This window comes from Gymnodraco acuticeps, unplaced genomic scaffold, assembly GCF_902827175.1.
Source record: "Gymnodraco acuticeps unplaced genomic scaffold, fGymAcu1.1, whole genome shotgun sequence".
In the NCBI taxonomy this organism is placed as follows: Eukaryota; Metazoa; Chordata; class Actinopteri; order Perciformes; family Bathydraconidae; genus Gymnodraco; species Gymnodraco acuticeps.
The window spans coordinates 1,404,765-1,421,515 of NW_022989979.1; the positions used below are offsets into that span (position 1 = coordinate 1,404,765).

At 45.7% G+C, this 16,751-nt stretch overlaps 1 protein-coding gene across 1 annotated transcript in view; it reads right to left on the reverse strand.

Moving 5' to 3' along the window:
* Nucleotides 1-16,489, reverse strand: part of ankrd49 (ankyrin repeat domain 49) — a 28,021-nt gene extending 11,532 nt beyond the window's left edge. The window contains exons 1-2 of the mRNA XM_034211559.1: nucleotides 16,440-16,489; nucleotides 6,081-6,305 (exon numbers count right to left, since the gene is read on the reverse strand). Coding sequence (XP_034067450.1) covers nucleotides 6,081-6,299 — 219 coding nt within the window. The 5' untranslated portion in view covers nucleotides 6,300-6,305; nucleotides 16,440-16,489. The remainder of the gene's footprint in view (nucleotides 1-6,080; nucleotides 6,306-16,439) is intronic.
* Between the last annotated feature and the right edge of the window lie 262 nt (nucleotides 16,490-16,751).

Genomic DNA, 16,751 nt, shown 5'->3' on the forward strand with positions numbered 1-16,751 from the left:
TAACGATATATTTATTGATATTGCGACATAGATATTTCAGTGAAAAATATTACTGAAATATTTTTAAAATATCAGGGCTTTTTAAATAATGTAAAAAGCCCTGAGCGGGAGGCTGAACAAATGTATCCATTATCTTTCACATCATAATTGTAACTCTAATTTCTCTGAGACCTTTTGAGTTCTCATTCATAACACTCCGTTCGATGTCTCACTATGGGATGCGCCTCATCGCGGAGCAAACAGATGCATCAATCTCATTACGCCAATCCTGATTGGCTGGAGATCTTGACGTCAGCGTCAGGGAAATCACCCCCTATAAGTAGCTTGCGCCACAACGCATGCGCCATTCAAACACCTCTTCTCGCTTCAGAGCACATCTCTATGGTAGCCGGACAAGCTTTACGGTCCACAGACTGAACCCAAATATCCATTTCGGTCGACGGGCGCTTGCCGGCTACTCCTTCTGCTTCGCAGGAAGACGGTAATTACTAACGCTAGTTATTGTTGAAATCGACCTCGCCGCTCTCTTTCCCCGGAAAGTAAGCTAGGTCTGATTTTTTCAAGCTAGCGTTAGCTTGCTCCCTCACTACCGACACCACGGTAGCGAGGAAGTCTTTTATTTTCTCTTCCCCACGGAGGAGGAAAGGATTAAAAGGAGCATACTGCCACACCAGTCAGTATTCTCTGGGAATAAAAGACCCACACCGTCCTTTTCTCCGGATTAAGGACAGGGTGGTTACCTCTTTTTCTCCCAACCTACCTGTTGAGAGCGGGTCCTCTCCACGCCACGAGGGAACAAGATGGACGCCCCTCTCCCTCACACCAGAGGAGTCAGGGACTCGGTGGCTCGACTCTGCGGCTGCGGGTTGAAGATCTCGGGCACAGACACACACCAGGTCTGCTCGTCCTGCCTCGGGCTGGAACACGCCCGAGGCGCTATCGACAACCCCGGCTCGTGCGGACATTGTGTCCGCTTCACCGTAAAGAGCCTCCGCCGACGGCTAGCACGCCAAGCTAGCCTGTCGGAGCAGGAACCCCCCATGTCCTCTGACCTGCCGGCCGGCAGTCAAGACGCGGGGGCAATCTGCCATAGAGAGTGAACCCCTCTCCATGTCGGTCTGGGGCTCAGTATCTGCGATGGCCGCAGAACCGGATTCCAGCGCCCTGGCAGGCCGGGACCCGGTGGCGGCAAGACACGCGGGAACGGGACCCCAACGCTTTAACCGAGTTGGGGGCTCCCAGTTAGACCTCACCATGGTCTCATCACCCGCGGAGGATGTCCTCGAGCTGAATTACGACGAGGACGAAGAGGACGCCTCGGTGTTCCTCCTGTCCGAGTCGGATGAACATGAAGAGGACATCTTCATGTCATCGGCTCAGGCTGCAAAGCCTGGAGCGAGGGCTGCTCTCCCAGACGATAGCATACCAGCTTCGCCCTGTCTGAGTATGGACCTGCAGGCCGTGTGCAAATGCGCTGCGGCCAGACTCGACATCCCGTGGCCTGAAATGGCCAAGGAGACCTCCAGGTCCCGCTACGAAGGGAAACATTTTCCCCAAGCAGCGCGGACAAAGAGACAACTCCTTCCGGTCTTCCCGGAGATGTTGGATGAGGTGTCGGTCTCGTGGAGAGACCGGCCCTTCAGCAACAAGGTCCCAATCCAGGGTGCCTCCTCCCTAGACTGTGACGGAATGGAGAAGCTCGGCCTGCTCCGCATACCGCCCATGGAACCGCTGGTAGCAGCCCACCTCCTACCGAGGATGGGGCCGTCACCAAGCAGGAACCCCACGCTGCCGGCAAAGTCGGACCGATTTCAGTCGACAATGACTGAACGGTCCTACAAAGCCGCAGCGTTGTCCGCCAGGGCCCTGAATGTGGCCTCGCTGCTAACCGCTTACCAAGCGGAGCTCTGCGAGGACCTGTCGGGTAACCCGGGTGCAGCCACTCTGGACGAGATGGCGGCGGTCACAGACATCTGTCTCCGTGTCCAACGCTGCGCCGTCCAGGCCACGGGTAAGGCAGTGGGGATCATGGTGGTGCAGGAAAGAGCGAGATGGCTCAACCTCACCAACCTCCCAGACCGGGAAAAGGAGGATGTGCTGGATATGCCCATCGTTCCCGAGGGAATTTTCGGCTCCGCTCTTGCTTCCATGCAAAGGAGGTGTGAGTCGAAAAAGAGGGAGGACGAGGCACTCCACCTCTGCCTCCCTCGAAGGGTCCAGCCGCTGCCTTCGCAGCAGCAGTCCTTCGCCCAAGCTGCCTTGAACCCTGCTCGGTTTAAAACACCGAAAACGCAGAGGTCGCAGCCCGCCCCGAGTCCCCAGCCCAGGCTGGAGACGAGGGCGAGCTGGCCCAGAAAATCTCCGGTTCCGGCTGCAGCTCAGGCGCAGCCAACCCAGAATTTCGGCCAGCAGGCGAGGAAGAAGAAGCGAGCGGCGTGACAGCCCCTCCTTCTCCCCTCCGTGACAGAGCTGGAAGTCCATGGTTCCCCAGCTCTAAATGTGTTCCCGCCGCCTCGAAAGATGCCTCAACACCATCCTCAAGTCCGCAAAAACACATGTCACAAATCTGTTTGTTCCTCTGTCATTAAACATTTGCCGCTGACGCATCCAGGCTTCAGGCCGAGGGCGCAGCTAAAAAAAATGATAAGAAAAACAATAAAACCAATAAACAGCCCGCCAACTGTTCCCCTTCTGAGAGCAGCTTCGGCATCTCTCAAAAGGCGGATTACAGGCGGGTCTGTGAAGGCACCACCGTCACGCGCATGCGCAGTGCCGGCTGGGGTTTTAAAAGCACCACCGCCACGCGCATGCGCAGTGTTGGTGGGGATTGTCGAAAGGGGGCACTACTGTGTTCAGACACTAGAGGGCCCCATAACACAAGAAATAGAGACTCAGAGGGGAAGAGATGTGACATCTCCACTGGCTCTAAGGAGCATGCAGTGGAAGATGCTCACATCATCTGCTTGGGTTTTCAAGACAGTAACACGGGGCTACAGACTCCAATTCGCTGTCACCCCCCCTCGCTTCTCGGGCATTCTGCATTCGCAGGCCCGAGGAGAGTCAGCCCATATTCTGGAGAGAGAGATTCTCTCTCTCCTAGAAAAGAGGGCTATATCTATTGATCATGCCTGCGATTGCTGGGGCTCATGGCGTCAGCCATCCTGGTCGTACGACTGGGACGCTTACACATGAGGGAGTTTCAGCGCTGGGTGGCCGCCCTAAAACTAAACCCTGCGCGCCATGGCGCGCGGAGAGTGATGGCTACTGTGAAATGCGTAATGGCACTGCGCCACTGGCTGCACCCGACTTTTCTAGTACGAGGTGTGCCTATGGGTGCTGTCCTTTCACGGAAAGTGGTCACCACGGACGCATGTTTGACAGGTTGGGGAGGTATTTATGAAGGTCGCCCGGTGAGGGGTCTCTGGAGCAGAGACCTCCAGCGGGCGCACATAAATTACCTGGAGCTTTTAGCGGTATTTCTCACCCTAAAACGCTTTCTGCCTTTCCTCAGGGGACATCACGTCCTCGTGAGGACAGACAATACGACCACAATATCGTATATTAACCGCGAAGGGGGTTTGCGTTCTCTCCAGTTACACACACTGGCGCGCAAACTTATCCTATGGAGCGGTAGGCGTCTCCTCTCTCTGAGAGCGACGCACGTACCGGGAGTGAGGAACCTCGGGGCAGATCTACTGTCCAGAGGTATACCACTTTATGCAGACTGGACTCTACATCCAAGGATTGTGAGCCAGCTGTGGGTGCGTTACGGCAGAGCCGCGGTGGATCTGTTCGCATCGAAAGACAACGCTCAGTGTCAGCTGTTCTTTTCGATGCGCGATCTAAATGCACCGTTAGGCGTGGATGCACTCGCGCACAATTGGCCCCCGGGCCTTCTGTACGCGTTCCCACCCCTGGCTCTGATACCCCCAACTCTGGCCAGAGTGAGAGAGCAACGCCACACACTTATCCTGATAGCTCCGCACTGGCCAGCTATGTACTGGCTAGCGGAGATATATCAGCTGCTGTGCGGGCAGCCATGGCAGCTCCCACTACGCAGGGACATACTGTCCCAAGCGGGGGGGGGGGCGATCTTTCACCCACACCCAGAGCGCTTGGCTTTATGGGCCTGGCCCGTGAGTGGTACAATCTAAATACAGTGTGACATGACGCTGACCCTGGCAGCTGCCAAGCGAGCCAGTGGCACTCATGCAGTATCTGTACAGTTTTCATGCACTCAGTTTGCCCCAGGGCAAACAGAGTGTGGTTGAAGCCTGACCCTGCCTTTATCTTAAGGCGGTCGGTTCGGGTACCACATTTGACATTAAGGCATCCCCCCCGCCACTGTATTCCTCCAGGGAACAGCGGCCGGATTTGCCGTGTCCAGCCCGTGCTTCACGCACGTACAGGGACAGATCAAGGGTGCTTTGTCATAATGACCAACCCCTTGTGTCCTGGGCTAACCCTTATAAGGGCAAGCCTGTTACTAAGCAACGGCTCTCCCACTGGTCTGTGGAAGCAATTGCTTTGGGGCTCATACGAGTCAGAGTTCGCAGGCACCCTCGGGTCCGCGAGCTCTTTCGACTCAGAGTCTGGCTGCATTCTGGACTCTGTCCAGGATGTCTCCCATCAAAGACATTGGTGCAGCGGCGAGCTGGTCCTCGCCGCTCACTTTTGTCTGCCTCCTAACAGGCTGGACGTTCTGCTCCCAGTGTGACTCAAGCAGTGCTGGGCACCTGGTTGAGTCAGAGCTCTACCTGTTAAGTTCTGGTTGGTTTGGTGATTTTCGAGATAAGCTCGTCTGGCAATACGGGAGCTACAATTTCCCATAGTGAGACATCGAACGGAGTGTTATGAATGAGAACTATAGGTTACTTGCGTAACCCCAGTTCTCAGAGTAACATGAAGTGAGATGTCTCACCAGACGGCCCTCCTTGCTATGGTGAAGCGAGAAGAGGTGCTTATTTTGAATGGCGCATGCGTTGTGGCGCAAGCTACTTATAGGGGGTGATTTCCCTGACGCTGACGTCAATATCTCCAGCCAATCAGGATTGGCGTAATGAGATTGATGCTTCTGTTTGCTCCGCGATGAGGCGCATCCCATAGTGAGACATGTTACTCACTTCATGTTACTCTGAGAACTGGGGTTACGCAAGTAACCTATAGTTCCCTTGGCACTTGCTGAAAGTGAAAACTGCTATGGTACTAACAGGTGAGGGGCCTAATTGCTATAATTACTTACTCTTAAGTGATCACTTACTGCATTCCTGTGAGATTGACCACCCTGACTCCCGAATAAATATTCTCTCAATTAAATTTAACTCCAGTCACTTATTTCCTGACACAGCAGCTCAGTGTTTCGCACAGTCCGAAGTTATTGATTTTAAACATCATCAGTCGTGACTGAGACCTCTCTGTGTTTTCATTTGTTCGAAAGTTTCCTTCCCCTTCAAAAGGAATATTTTTTGGGTGAATGCTTCCAAAAGAAAGACACGCACATTTAACTTTCACAAAAGAACAGTCATTAAGAGATGTCACATCTATGGGTGAATGTTTTTTAAAAATAATTAGCATTACCACCAGGCAGTTGTTTGCCTCTGCTAAAGACTCAAGTTCCAGTTTATATCTGTCAAAAATGACATCGCTTCATCATTTTTTCTACTTGTAGTTTGTCTAAAACTGTCATATTTAGCATATCAATACTTACATTTATGGCCAAAAATGTGTTTTGTAAGGTCACAGTCACCTTTAAATCCAATTTACAGAAATAAACAAACTAGAAGTCTAAAGACCTTAGGCTTCTTCTTGGGCTTAAACTATGATTTTTGAGGATGGTGAGCCTTCCAAAATGTCTTTGTATAAGTCACGAAGAAGTAATATTAAAGCAAGTGAATCTGAACTATTAGGAAATGAAATACTAAATGTTTTAGACAGGCACGCACGCGAATGAGAACCAAGGGTTGATCCTGTCCTGTCACATTTATCTTATGCCCAGTTTAACCCATGTTTACCACTAGAGAGAGTCACAACGGGGTGAAGTCTAAGTTCTTAGAGTCAAGCCAGGACAAAACATGACTTACGCGATTGTTTTCTGCAGCCCACAGAATGAGCACCTTTGGTAGGTGTTTGAGACTTTCTTCTTTTTCTAGATACCACTCCTCACTGTTGTACCTCTCCTCTTCATCCACCTCGTCCTCCTCGTCCTTGCTTTCGGTCCACAGGCTGCTGGCTCCTCGGGGGATCAGATGTCCATGTGTGTTCAGAAGCTCAAGCTGGTTGAAATCTTCAGGAAACTCCATCACTTGCTGTTTTTTCAGAGAAACCAAGACATTAGAAATCAGGCAGATATACTGAGTGAACAACTAACTAAGAAGAAATTAAAATTAGAATAGCAGAATGAAAAAGTGAACAATTTAGAGTAATATTGTGTCCTAGCCAGTGGTGTGGTCGTTGGGGGAGATTGCCATCCCCCCACTTATTTGGACCCCCACTTTTTTAAAATCATGATTTTTTTTTAATAGTCTAATAAATATAAAATCATTGCCAGTGTTATCAGTTGCAAGTGTGTATTTGTTGTAATAATGACGAAAACATAATACATTTCACAGTAATTACAATAAAAACGTAGCTCAAGTATTTATGCAACTTGATTTGAAGTGTGTGTGTGTGTGTGTGTGTGTGTGTGTGTGTGTGTGTGTGTGTGTGTGTGAGGGGCAGCACCGTGTGTGTGTAGGGTGACCAGGTGTTTATAATTTGTCCCGCGTCCCACAAATTGAGGCTATGTCCCGCATTTGAGTGACAGTCGCGCAGAAAGGCCGGCTCGGTTCACTGACGGCCGGCACCGCCCTTTATTATTATATTCTTTAAACGCCATCATGTACAGTAAGTTGCGCTGACAGGCAACAGAGGTCCACAGAGTACCCCTCCCCCCCCCCATGGCGTTATATGTGTGCCTCTATCCTGAGCACGCAATGAAACATGCACATGTTGAGCATAGAAAATGCGATTGAGCGCGCACTTGAACATTTTTGAGCACAGAGAAATATATTTTCTCTGATAAAACTCCTGCTCCGTGGCAAGCAGACCGCTGCACGCGCTCTCTCTCCCTCGCTCGCTCGACCTCTCCACCCTGTGCGCGCTCAGCTTTGGATGCGCTCGCTCAAGTTGTCACAGGGTTACAAATGTGCCACAAAACCAACCAATCGCAGCACTCGAGAAGGTCAATTATGATTGGCTGGTCGTCTCCAATCATATCTTCTATCTGAGATGAGAGAGGGATTTTCGGTTGTCATCAGGCTGTTGACGTTCTTATTACACATCCATCGTTGACATTTACAGGACATGACAGACTACAGTTGCAAGAAAAAGTATGTGAACCCTTTGGAATTACCTGGATTTCTGCATAAATTGGTCATAAAATGTGTTCTGATCGTCATCTAAGTCACAACAATAGACAAGCACAGTCTGCTTAAACTAATACCACACAAACAATTATATGTTTTCATGTTTTTATTGAACACACCATGTAAACATTCACAGTGCAGGGTGGAAAAAGTATGTGAACCCCAAGGCCAAAGACTTCTTCAAGAGCTAATTGGAGTCAGGAGTCATCCAACCTGGAGTCCAATCAATGAGACGAGATTGGAGGTGTTGGTTAAAGCTGCCCTGCCCTGTAAAAAATACACACCAGTTTTGAATGTGCTATTCTTAAGAAGCATTGCCAGATGTGAACCATGCCTCGCACAAAAGAGCTCTCAGAAGACCTACGATTAAGAATTGTTGACTTGCATAAAGCTGGAAAGGGTTACAAAAGTATCTCTAAAAGCCTTGATGTTCATCAGTCCACGGTAAGACAAATTGTCTATAAATGGAGAAAGTTCAGCACTGTTGCTACTCTCCCTAGGAGTGGCCGTCCTGTAAAGATGACTGCAAGAGCACAGCGCAGAATGCTCAATGAGGTGAAGAAGAATCCTAGAGTGTCAGCTAGAGACTTAAAGAAATCTCTGGCACATGCTAACATCTCTGTTGACGAATCTACGATACGTAAAACACTGAACAAGAATAGAGTTCATGGGAGGAAGCCACTGCTGTCCAGAAAAAACATTGCTGCACGTTTGAAGTTTGCAAAAGAGCACCTGGATGTTCCACAGCACTACTGGCAAAATATTCTGTGGACAGATGAAACCAAAGTTGAGTTGTTTGGAAGGAACACACAACGCTATGTGTGGAGAATCCAAAGGGTTCACATACTTTTTCTTGCAACTGTATAATGAAGAGAATAGTATGCCACAGTGTCAGGTGAGTTATACATTTCTAGTTTTCTGATATCACGTTATTGTTTGCAATGCCTGAGTTTGCTAGCCGGCAACATAGCCTAGCTATAGGGGTAGTTTAAGCAAACAGCTAACAAACCGTAGCCTACATGTACATGAACACTTCTGAGGTATTGATTACTTGCTGTAAGCATTAGAGGTGGCAGAATGACAAAACATGTTTCTCTCTCTATCACAATTTTGGGTTGACCAGAACCTGGACCAACTTCTGTTTCCTGTTCTACAATGGGCATATGCTTGCGTTAATTTTCAACCGGACAACTAAACAGATTAGGCTAGGATACCGGATAAAGTTAGCAACACACGTTAACCATGAACAGCCTATTAATCCGTTCTCCTAATGTTATTTCCTCCAATGTTGTGGAATTAGAGAAAAGGGGCTTCTTAACGTGCTTTTATCCGGGGTGGATGGAGTTACATATTAGATCAATATAACATTGGGCCATGTGATTGTAGTGGGTGGAAGTGGTGAAATGAGGATATCCATTTTGGAGTTCAAGCTAGTATAATATAGTTAACGTTACACAATAATAAGGGAGAGAGCTATTTTTGTGATACATCCCTATTGATATGGATTTAGAGTGCATATTTGAGACTTCCAAACAGTAAACAAAAACGTAACTTATGGGTGAGTGTTTTTAGCAGTCATATTATAACACAGAAGGGGTTTAATGTATAAGATCCCTGATGTTGAGGTGACCAGAATGTTTATTTCCACTGTGTACAACATGCAGGCCCGGTTCCAGAACAAAATGACTCAGGGTGCATCCGAGATTAGAGAGGGTGTAGTAGTAAAGTGCTATTTTTATAAGTGGGGAGTGGACCTAACACCCTCTAGGGCAGAGGTGCCCAGTACGTCGACCGCGGGGGCAATGCTGGTAGATCGCGAGTCATTCATTAAAAAAAATATCCAGCTCCGTTAAAATAGACAAAACAGGTTTTGATCCCTCCTCCCTTGGCCTCCTTGCCACTTAATTCAGGAGTTTACTTGATTGACAGAAAAAGCGACCTATCGCTTTCCAGTCTGTTAACCCAGAATGCAAAGCGATACAAAATCAGTCAAGTGCCGGGAAAACTCAAATTAAGTTAAAGAGACAAACAAGAGACAAACAACAAAATGAGAGCAAGACCGAGCAAAAAGCTAAAGACATACCACTTCCACCCAGAATGGGAGGAAGAATATTTGTTTGTGATGTCACATCCAAAGGTTATTTGCCTTATTTGTAAAGCAAGCGTCGCTCTGCCAAAGAAAGGTAACGTGGAGAGGCATTATCGGAGTGTTCACAAGGCATATGACAGCGACTTCCCTCCGAGTAGCGAGTTGAGAAAGGTCATGTATTATTGCTACACAAACATTATCTCGCAGTCTTAGTGTCGCCAACTCGTTTCTAACATGCAAAAAGACAAACAAATGCGTCTATGGTCGGTATATTTTTGATCTTTCCAATCGAGACGAGATCTCTCTCTCCCCCGTCTGTGTGCGAGGGGGCGGGGCAGTTTACACACGCAGCTGCTACATGCAGCAACACACGGCTGGGATGGCGGAGAGAAGCGCTCCAAGGTGTGGTTAAATGTTACCTGTCTTGAGGTGGACAATGCTCGTTACCAAAAGTGCAATAAGAGTTTAGCATGTGAGGGCGGTAACACGAGCAATTTGTCTAAACATTTAGCAAAAGTGCACCACATTCAGACGGAGGAATGCACCGGGTTCGACTGTCTTTCTAGTAGCTCTGTAGCCCCGTCCACGAGTAACGTTTCCACGTCAGGTGTTATGTATGCTAGCAGCAACACACGGAGTTAACTCAATGATACAAACATGGGTTAATGATTAGAGGTAACAGAGTTATTTAGTTTGTTAAAGTTTCAGCTATTCTGTTTACAGTTCTGTCATCAGATTATTTAATACGATTTGTTAAAACACTGTTGTTTCTTTTGATGTGAAATATTATTTATTTAAAATTTAAATAAAAAGCAATGTTAGTTTTGTAAACAATTTGTTAAGTTAATTTAATAATATATGTATTTTTGAATCAAGTATTCATCTTTACTGTCTTCATTGTTAGTTTCCACATGCCTAAAACAACCTCAAGCTAAATCTAAAAGTTGATTGCTAAATAAGAGCGCTTGAGAAATTGTGCAAGGCATACAGGAATAGTCGATTAGTCGTTTCATTAATCGATAGATTAATCGATTATCAAATTAGTCGTTTGTTGCAGCCCTATTGTAGTTATCCCATGTATAAATAAAACGTGTTATTCAGCAACCCTTGCTATTTGGGATTTTATTTTTGGTTGGTAGACCTCGGTGAGCTGGTCATTTCAAAAGTAGCTCACCAGCCAAAAAAGTGTGGGCACCCCTGCTCTAGGGGGTCCTCACCTCCTCTAGGAGGCTCCTCACCTCCTCTAGGGGGGTCCGGGGGCATGCTTCCCCGGGAAGATTTTTTTTTAAATATTGAAGTTAAAAGCATCAATCTGGTGCACTTTGAGAGCAACATTAAGAGATCTATGGATCTATGTGCTCTTTGCTTGATTCATGCCTTCCCAGTCCCTTATCACGTACAAGAGCATGGCGCCAGTTGTTGTAGCCAGTTGTGGTGAAGGCATCTGACTTACTTGAACCGAAATGTCTACATGCATAGCAGAAGATGGCATCTTTTTTACATGAATATTCCAGCCAATCTCTGTTTTGAAACCATGAGCTGCAAAATGAGCGCCTTACCCCACTGTACAGGCGAGTTGGGTACTTTTTTAAATATACCTGTGCAGGCTCTGTTTTGCCGAGGTCCTCTGGCACTTGCGGGTAGCTGAGGGGTGTTTGGGGTAACGAAGACCGCTGCGGCTGCTCCGCCTCCGTGGGCGAGGTGGGCAAAGCCGGCGAGTCGGGCGTTAGTGTCCACGACAGTGGCCGCGGGTAACGTAATGTACCCATGATCTGAACTGTTATTACCTGCAGTAGATGCAGTGTTACTGCTGGCGATAAGGGCTGGTTGTTTTAACCATTTTCTGATGTCCATCATTGACTGCCGTGTAAGCACCTTGCAGATGATGAACGCGCAGCGGCACAGGTCACGCGCACCTGACATAACGTTACTTACTGTTTAAATTGACCAAATAAATGCAGCAGACAATGTTATTTAACCACAATTACAATTTATTTTATTTCAACTATATTCTTCTTATTATTATTATTAGGCTACTATTATTTTTATATATTTAATATTTTTGACATTTTATTTTTCAAATGAGGGTGCATAACGACTCAACTGAGGGTGCAATGCACCCTTATGCACCCCGGTAGAACCGGGCCTGCATGTTATAAGGGACCCACAATCTATCTTTATGCAAGGAATAATGTGCAGCGAGGCGGTCTCTATGGGGAAAAGAACACCTGCATCGAGATCCCTCTGCAGGTGGTACTTTAAGTATATTTTGATGCAAATACTTTTGTACTTTTACTTGTACAATTTTGATTGCAGGACTTTTTATTGTAACCGAGTATTCCTACACTCTGGTACTTTTACTCAAGTACAAGATCTGAACTTCTCCCACCTCTGACAATAAATTCTGAGTGGTTACCAAAGAGAAAACCTGCTCTGAAGGTTACTTTCATTTTACAAATCCTGCACTCAGCTTTGCTTTCTCCAATATCATTGAAATGCAGCCAGATGCTGCTTCTTTTTTCGATTTTCGCAAATTTCTTGACTTTTTCCGACGCGCTTGCATTTAAATCCGTCTCCCCGTCGCTCTGTGCAGCTGGCCTGTACCACTACACCTGCTGTGCCCCCCACCCTTCTTTCACATAATGGTATGATCCTAGTGTGTCCTCGCATATGATTGGCCGCATGTTGGCCCAGCTAAATAAAGACCCGCTCCTGCCTGCAAGGATTCTCAGCAAGAGTAGAAGCAGCTGAAGATTCTGCTCTCCCCGACAGGAGTCTGCTCTTCTAGCAGCATCTCGCGATCGGCGTGTTGGAGACCTCTGAATTAAATTATCAAGTCACCTCAAGTCAGAAGGCTCAAGTCCAAGTCAAGTCCCGAGTCATTGGTGTTCAAGTCCAAGTCGAGTCGCAAGTGTTTTGTGATTTTGTCAAGTCGAGTCTCAAGTCATCAAATTGGTGACTCGAGTCTGATTCGAGTCCAAGTCATGTGACTCGAGTCCACACCTCTGCCTGTCTTTATTATGTTGCAGCTCAGCTGATTTTGGATTGATGGCAAAGGGAGAGGGACTTAAGTGAGAGTGAAAACACAAGGTACGTTTAAAATAGGTCAGCAATTTCCCATCCTATAGGTTGCTAGATGTATCTAACCCTTTCTCCTGTCTCCCTCTCTCAGCACAAGAACCCCAGGGGGATTCAATGGAGCTTGAAGACCTGCAATGAGACCTCACCCTGAGCCTGAGTCTCAACTCCCAGAGTTTTGCAAGCCTCTCCCTGTTCCTTATTTTTAATTAAACAGACATTAAGCTTCCCAATGGTGTGGTCTTCGTTTTGTGAAAAATACGATTACCTCACATGTTTTGTTGCTGTTGTTGTCTTTTGTGATAGTTAAATTGCTCCTGCTGACTTGAGCCAGCCATTCTTTCCTCCTCTCTGTGTCAGTGGGGAAGCCGTACATTCATACTCCTTTCTCTGAGCGATTGGAGCATCCCCAGGCAGCACAGCAAACCATGGGGGAAACGATATGCCAGGACAACACGGAGGAAAAGGCACAGACAAACTGCATGATATGCTATTTAATGTTTATTGCATTCCATTTATTTACAATGGATGTTCCTACACACACATTTAACATCATCATGCTGCTGCTGCTGGTCCTTTGACTCATTGTGCTGTCAGTTGACAATCATTGATAGGCACCTGTCGGTCTCCTGTCCTTTCTGAAAGTCATAAAGATTGCATTACTCATTTAGATGACTTATGTCCTCAATTACCATGGGATTACTGAACCCACCATGAATTAAAGAAAATGATAGAAATTATTCTAATCTGAATTTTGAAACCTTCCTTCCCTCCCTCTAAATATATCAATACACATTAGGATGTGATGTTCTTGACTACCATACAAGTTTAAGAAGATACTATTTGTTTTAAAGAATTCAAAGCAATAAGCAACAGGCTCTGTAACCAAGGCAACGTTAGCCTAACATGTATATGTTAACAGGTAAGATAGCTGTTCACACTATGTATATTTTCTACTTTTTGTAATGCTATGTTATTTCTATTTAAGATGTTTACATTTTCGATTGTTTAATTCTAGTATTTTAACTGTCTAATGTACAATGCCTTGTCTTTTGCTGCTGCAGCGTAAACATTTCCCCAATTGGTATCAATAAAGTAGGCTACTTCTTATTTTATCTTAATCCTCAAATATTAGCACATTTTACTTAAAAAAAACAAAAACACATTGATGTAACTACAATCGAGTGGCCCATGGTGATGGTGGTGGGCTTATGGTATGGGCAGGCGTATGTTATGGACGACGAACACAGGCCACTCGATTCACAACATTACCCTAACCCTACCCCTCACACCAGATACTGACTGGTTTTTGGACCCCCCCAATAAAGCAAAACTACACGTTTCAGAGTGGCCTTTTATTGTGGCCAGCCTAAGGCACACCTGTGCAATAATCATGCTGTCTAATCAGCATCTTGATATGCCACACCTGTGAGGTGGGATGGATTATCTCGGCAAAGGAGAAGTGCTCACTATCACAGATTTTTTCAGATTTGTGAACAATATTTGAGATAAATGGTTATTTTGTGTATATAGAAAATGTTTTAGATCTTTGAGTTCATCTCATGAAAAATGGGAGCAAAAACAAAAGTGTTGCGTTTATATTTTTGTTCAGTGTAGGATGTCATGAACTATGCAATTGATTATTTCTTTTGCGTTTGTTAATTATGGGGAATGATTGTGTTAAGAGGTAGTTAACCTGTTTATGTGTTGGTCGGATTTTTATGTTGACAATGTAGTTTTGAGCTAATTGTGTCACCTGTTGACGGTAAGCCTGTGAGAGGGGCTATGGGTTAAAAAGGGATGGTTTTGGCCCTGGAGGATGTCACTCGGAAGAATGTTGCAGTGAAGGCAACAGCTGGGACGTGTTCGGGAGATTGTTGCAGAGAAGGCAACACCAGGGGCCTCATTTATAACGCCGTGCGTAGGATTCACGTGGGAAGGTTGCTTACGTAGTAGAAATCCAAAAAATAGGTACAGAAATGTTCCGACATTTTCCGATTCACCAAACATTGCGTACCGGCGAGGAAAGTGCATACAGCACTTCCTACGCCGGTTTCCTTTTATAAATCACAATCGACTCGAAATGCGGTGCAGCTTTTGCGGGCTTCACGTAACGCCCATATTTGCCTATAAATAGTCAAAGAAACGCCCATTAATTCATTCATTTTTACTGACTTTATGAAGAAGATCGCAGGAAATGACGACAGAACAGCTAAAAAAGACATCTCACACCGTGTCAGATGTGGGTTATTTTTGGGAGGTAGAGATAAATCATATTGTTTGGTGGATGCAGTTTGAACCAGAGTAGCAGCATGCAGGTCGGATCGTCACCAAAATAAATAAATAAGTGGTCCGAAAAAGGTTCATGACAAAAATAATACACATAGCCTTCCTCTGGCAGTGTGTTTGTACCGGGGACAGGAGACACCCCCTTGATGAGAGACTGTAAGAAATGATCGGGGAATCCCTCCGGAGTGGAGTCATGACGACTGGATCTGAATTATGTTTTTGTATTTGGTGGTTTGTGTTCCAGCTGTCGATCAGCTGTGCGCAGCGTCTCCACTGCAGCCTGTGCATCTAACCCCCCTCCCAGCAGCAACTCTATATCCACCAGTTAAAGGAAATACAACCAATGTGTTGTGTTATATTAGCTGTACAATTTACCACATATGGTGTTCTTAGTTTCCATACCTCCTGTGTTTTACGAGCGACTTATCAAGTCTTGGCAAACGGCATAAAACACGATTAAACATGATAGTATATAAAACCATGCTCGTATCTACAACCTATAGAAATGCAAAACGGCGTCAGTTTAGACGTAATTCTGTCCTCCTGCTTACCGCATCATTTATGAGAAAACATTTCATAACATTAACACAACATATTAAATAAATAACATATCCGTATTTATTTCTCCAAGTTATGTTTTTGTGTGCACTGAGGAGTCGCAAACAGGCGTTTGTTAAATCATTTTAAGATTGGCTTTAATCAATGTTTGAAAATGAATTCTTCATATATGATAAATGAGAGGTAACATTTTATTTATGGTATTATTTCCACATATTTCTCTCCATTCTTCCTTCTGCCAACGCGGTGTCGCAGTATTTTTTGAGCGTATATCCCTTTATAAATGAGGCCCCAGAGCATGTTTACTCTCCATGATGAGTGATGGACGGCCTGATTTGGTCTTTTATTTTTGTTTGTTTAGGTTGTGCTGTTCCGCTATTTGTTTTTGTTGCTGTTGAAAATAAAGTTTTGGAGCTTAAAAACAACCGACGAAGCCAATGTTTCGAAGGGACAAATAGAACCCCGTCACAGTACGCATTCAAACACTTTTTCTTTTACCAGCTGTATTCACCTTGCAGGTGCAACTATGTGGCTTTTATCCTGGATAAAGTGTTTAAGTCATGGATGTTTAAAGTTTAACTTCTTCATATGTCTAATATTATAGTTGACTTTTCATTCAGGAAGTATGACGCTACGCTGTCAGTACGCTTGTCCATGTTTGTGATTGGTCGAATGCTCCAAATACCACCCCTTTCATGTGAACGCACACCTAACTAGATAGAACATGGCTGGCTTGAGCGATCCACTTGATAACCCGCGTCGTAGTACAGTTTAGCGAGAGCGCGTATGTTTTGGATTAGGCCAACCGGCTAACTCAAACATATCCAGGTTATGTTGAACCAGCTTCGTAGTACAGGCCTCTGTACAGTTTACGTCTCCTTTTACGTTATCATTAGCTTACGGACTACCGTTACACGTAAGGGGTGAAGTAACGTTTCTCTTGTCAAAACAGCAACAGTTCTCACACAGTGGAGAGAAAACAACTATTTAACAAACACAAACTGATTCCGTTTAATTCTCACCTTCTTTTCGGTTCAAAACAAACCTCTTCTTCTTCTTCTTCTTCTTCTTCAATTCCGGCAGACTGGAGGCCTTGTGGACCATTGCTGCCTCTCACAGGTCGGAGTGAATATACCTCCATTGCAGTCGTTGCAGATAATTCAAGACTGCTCTCACAGATTTATGTATTCTCGGTTGGATTAGCAGAGATGGAAGAAGTACTCAAATCGTGTTGTATTTAAGTAAAAGTAGAAGTACCAGAATGTAGGAATACTCTGTTACAAGTAAAAATTCCTCAGTCAAAATGTTACTTAGCCTAAGTAAAAGTACAAGTA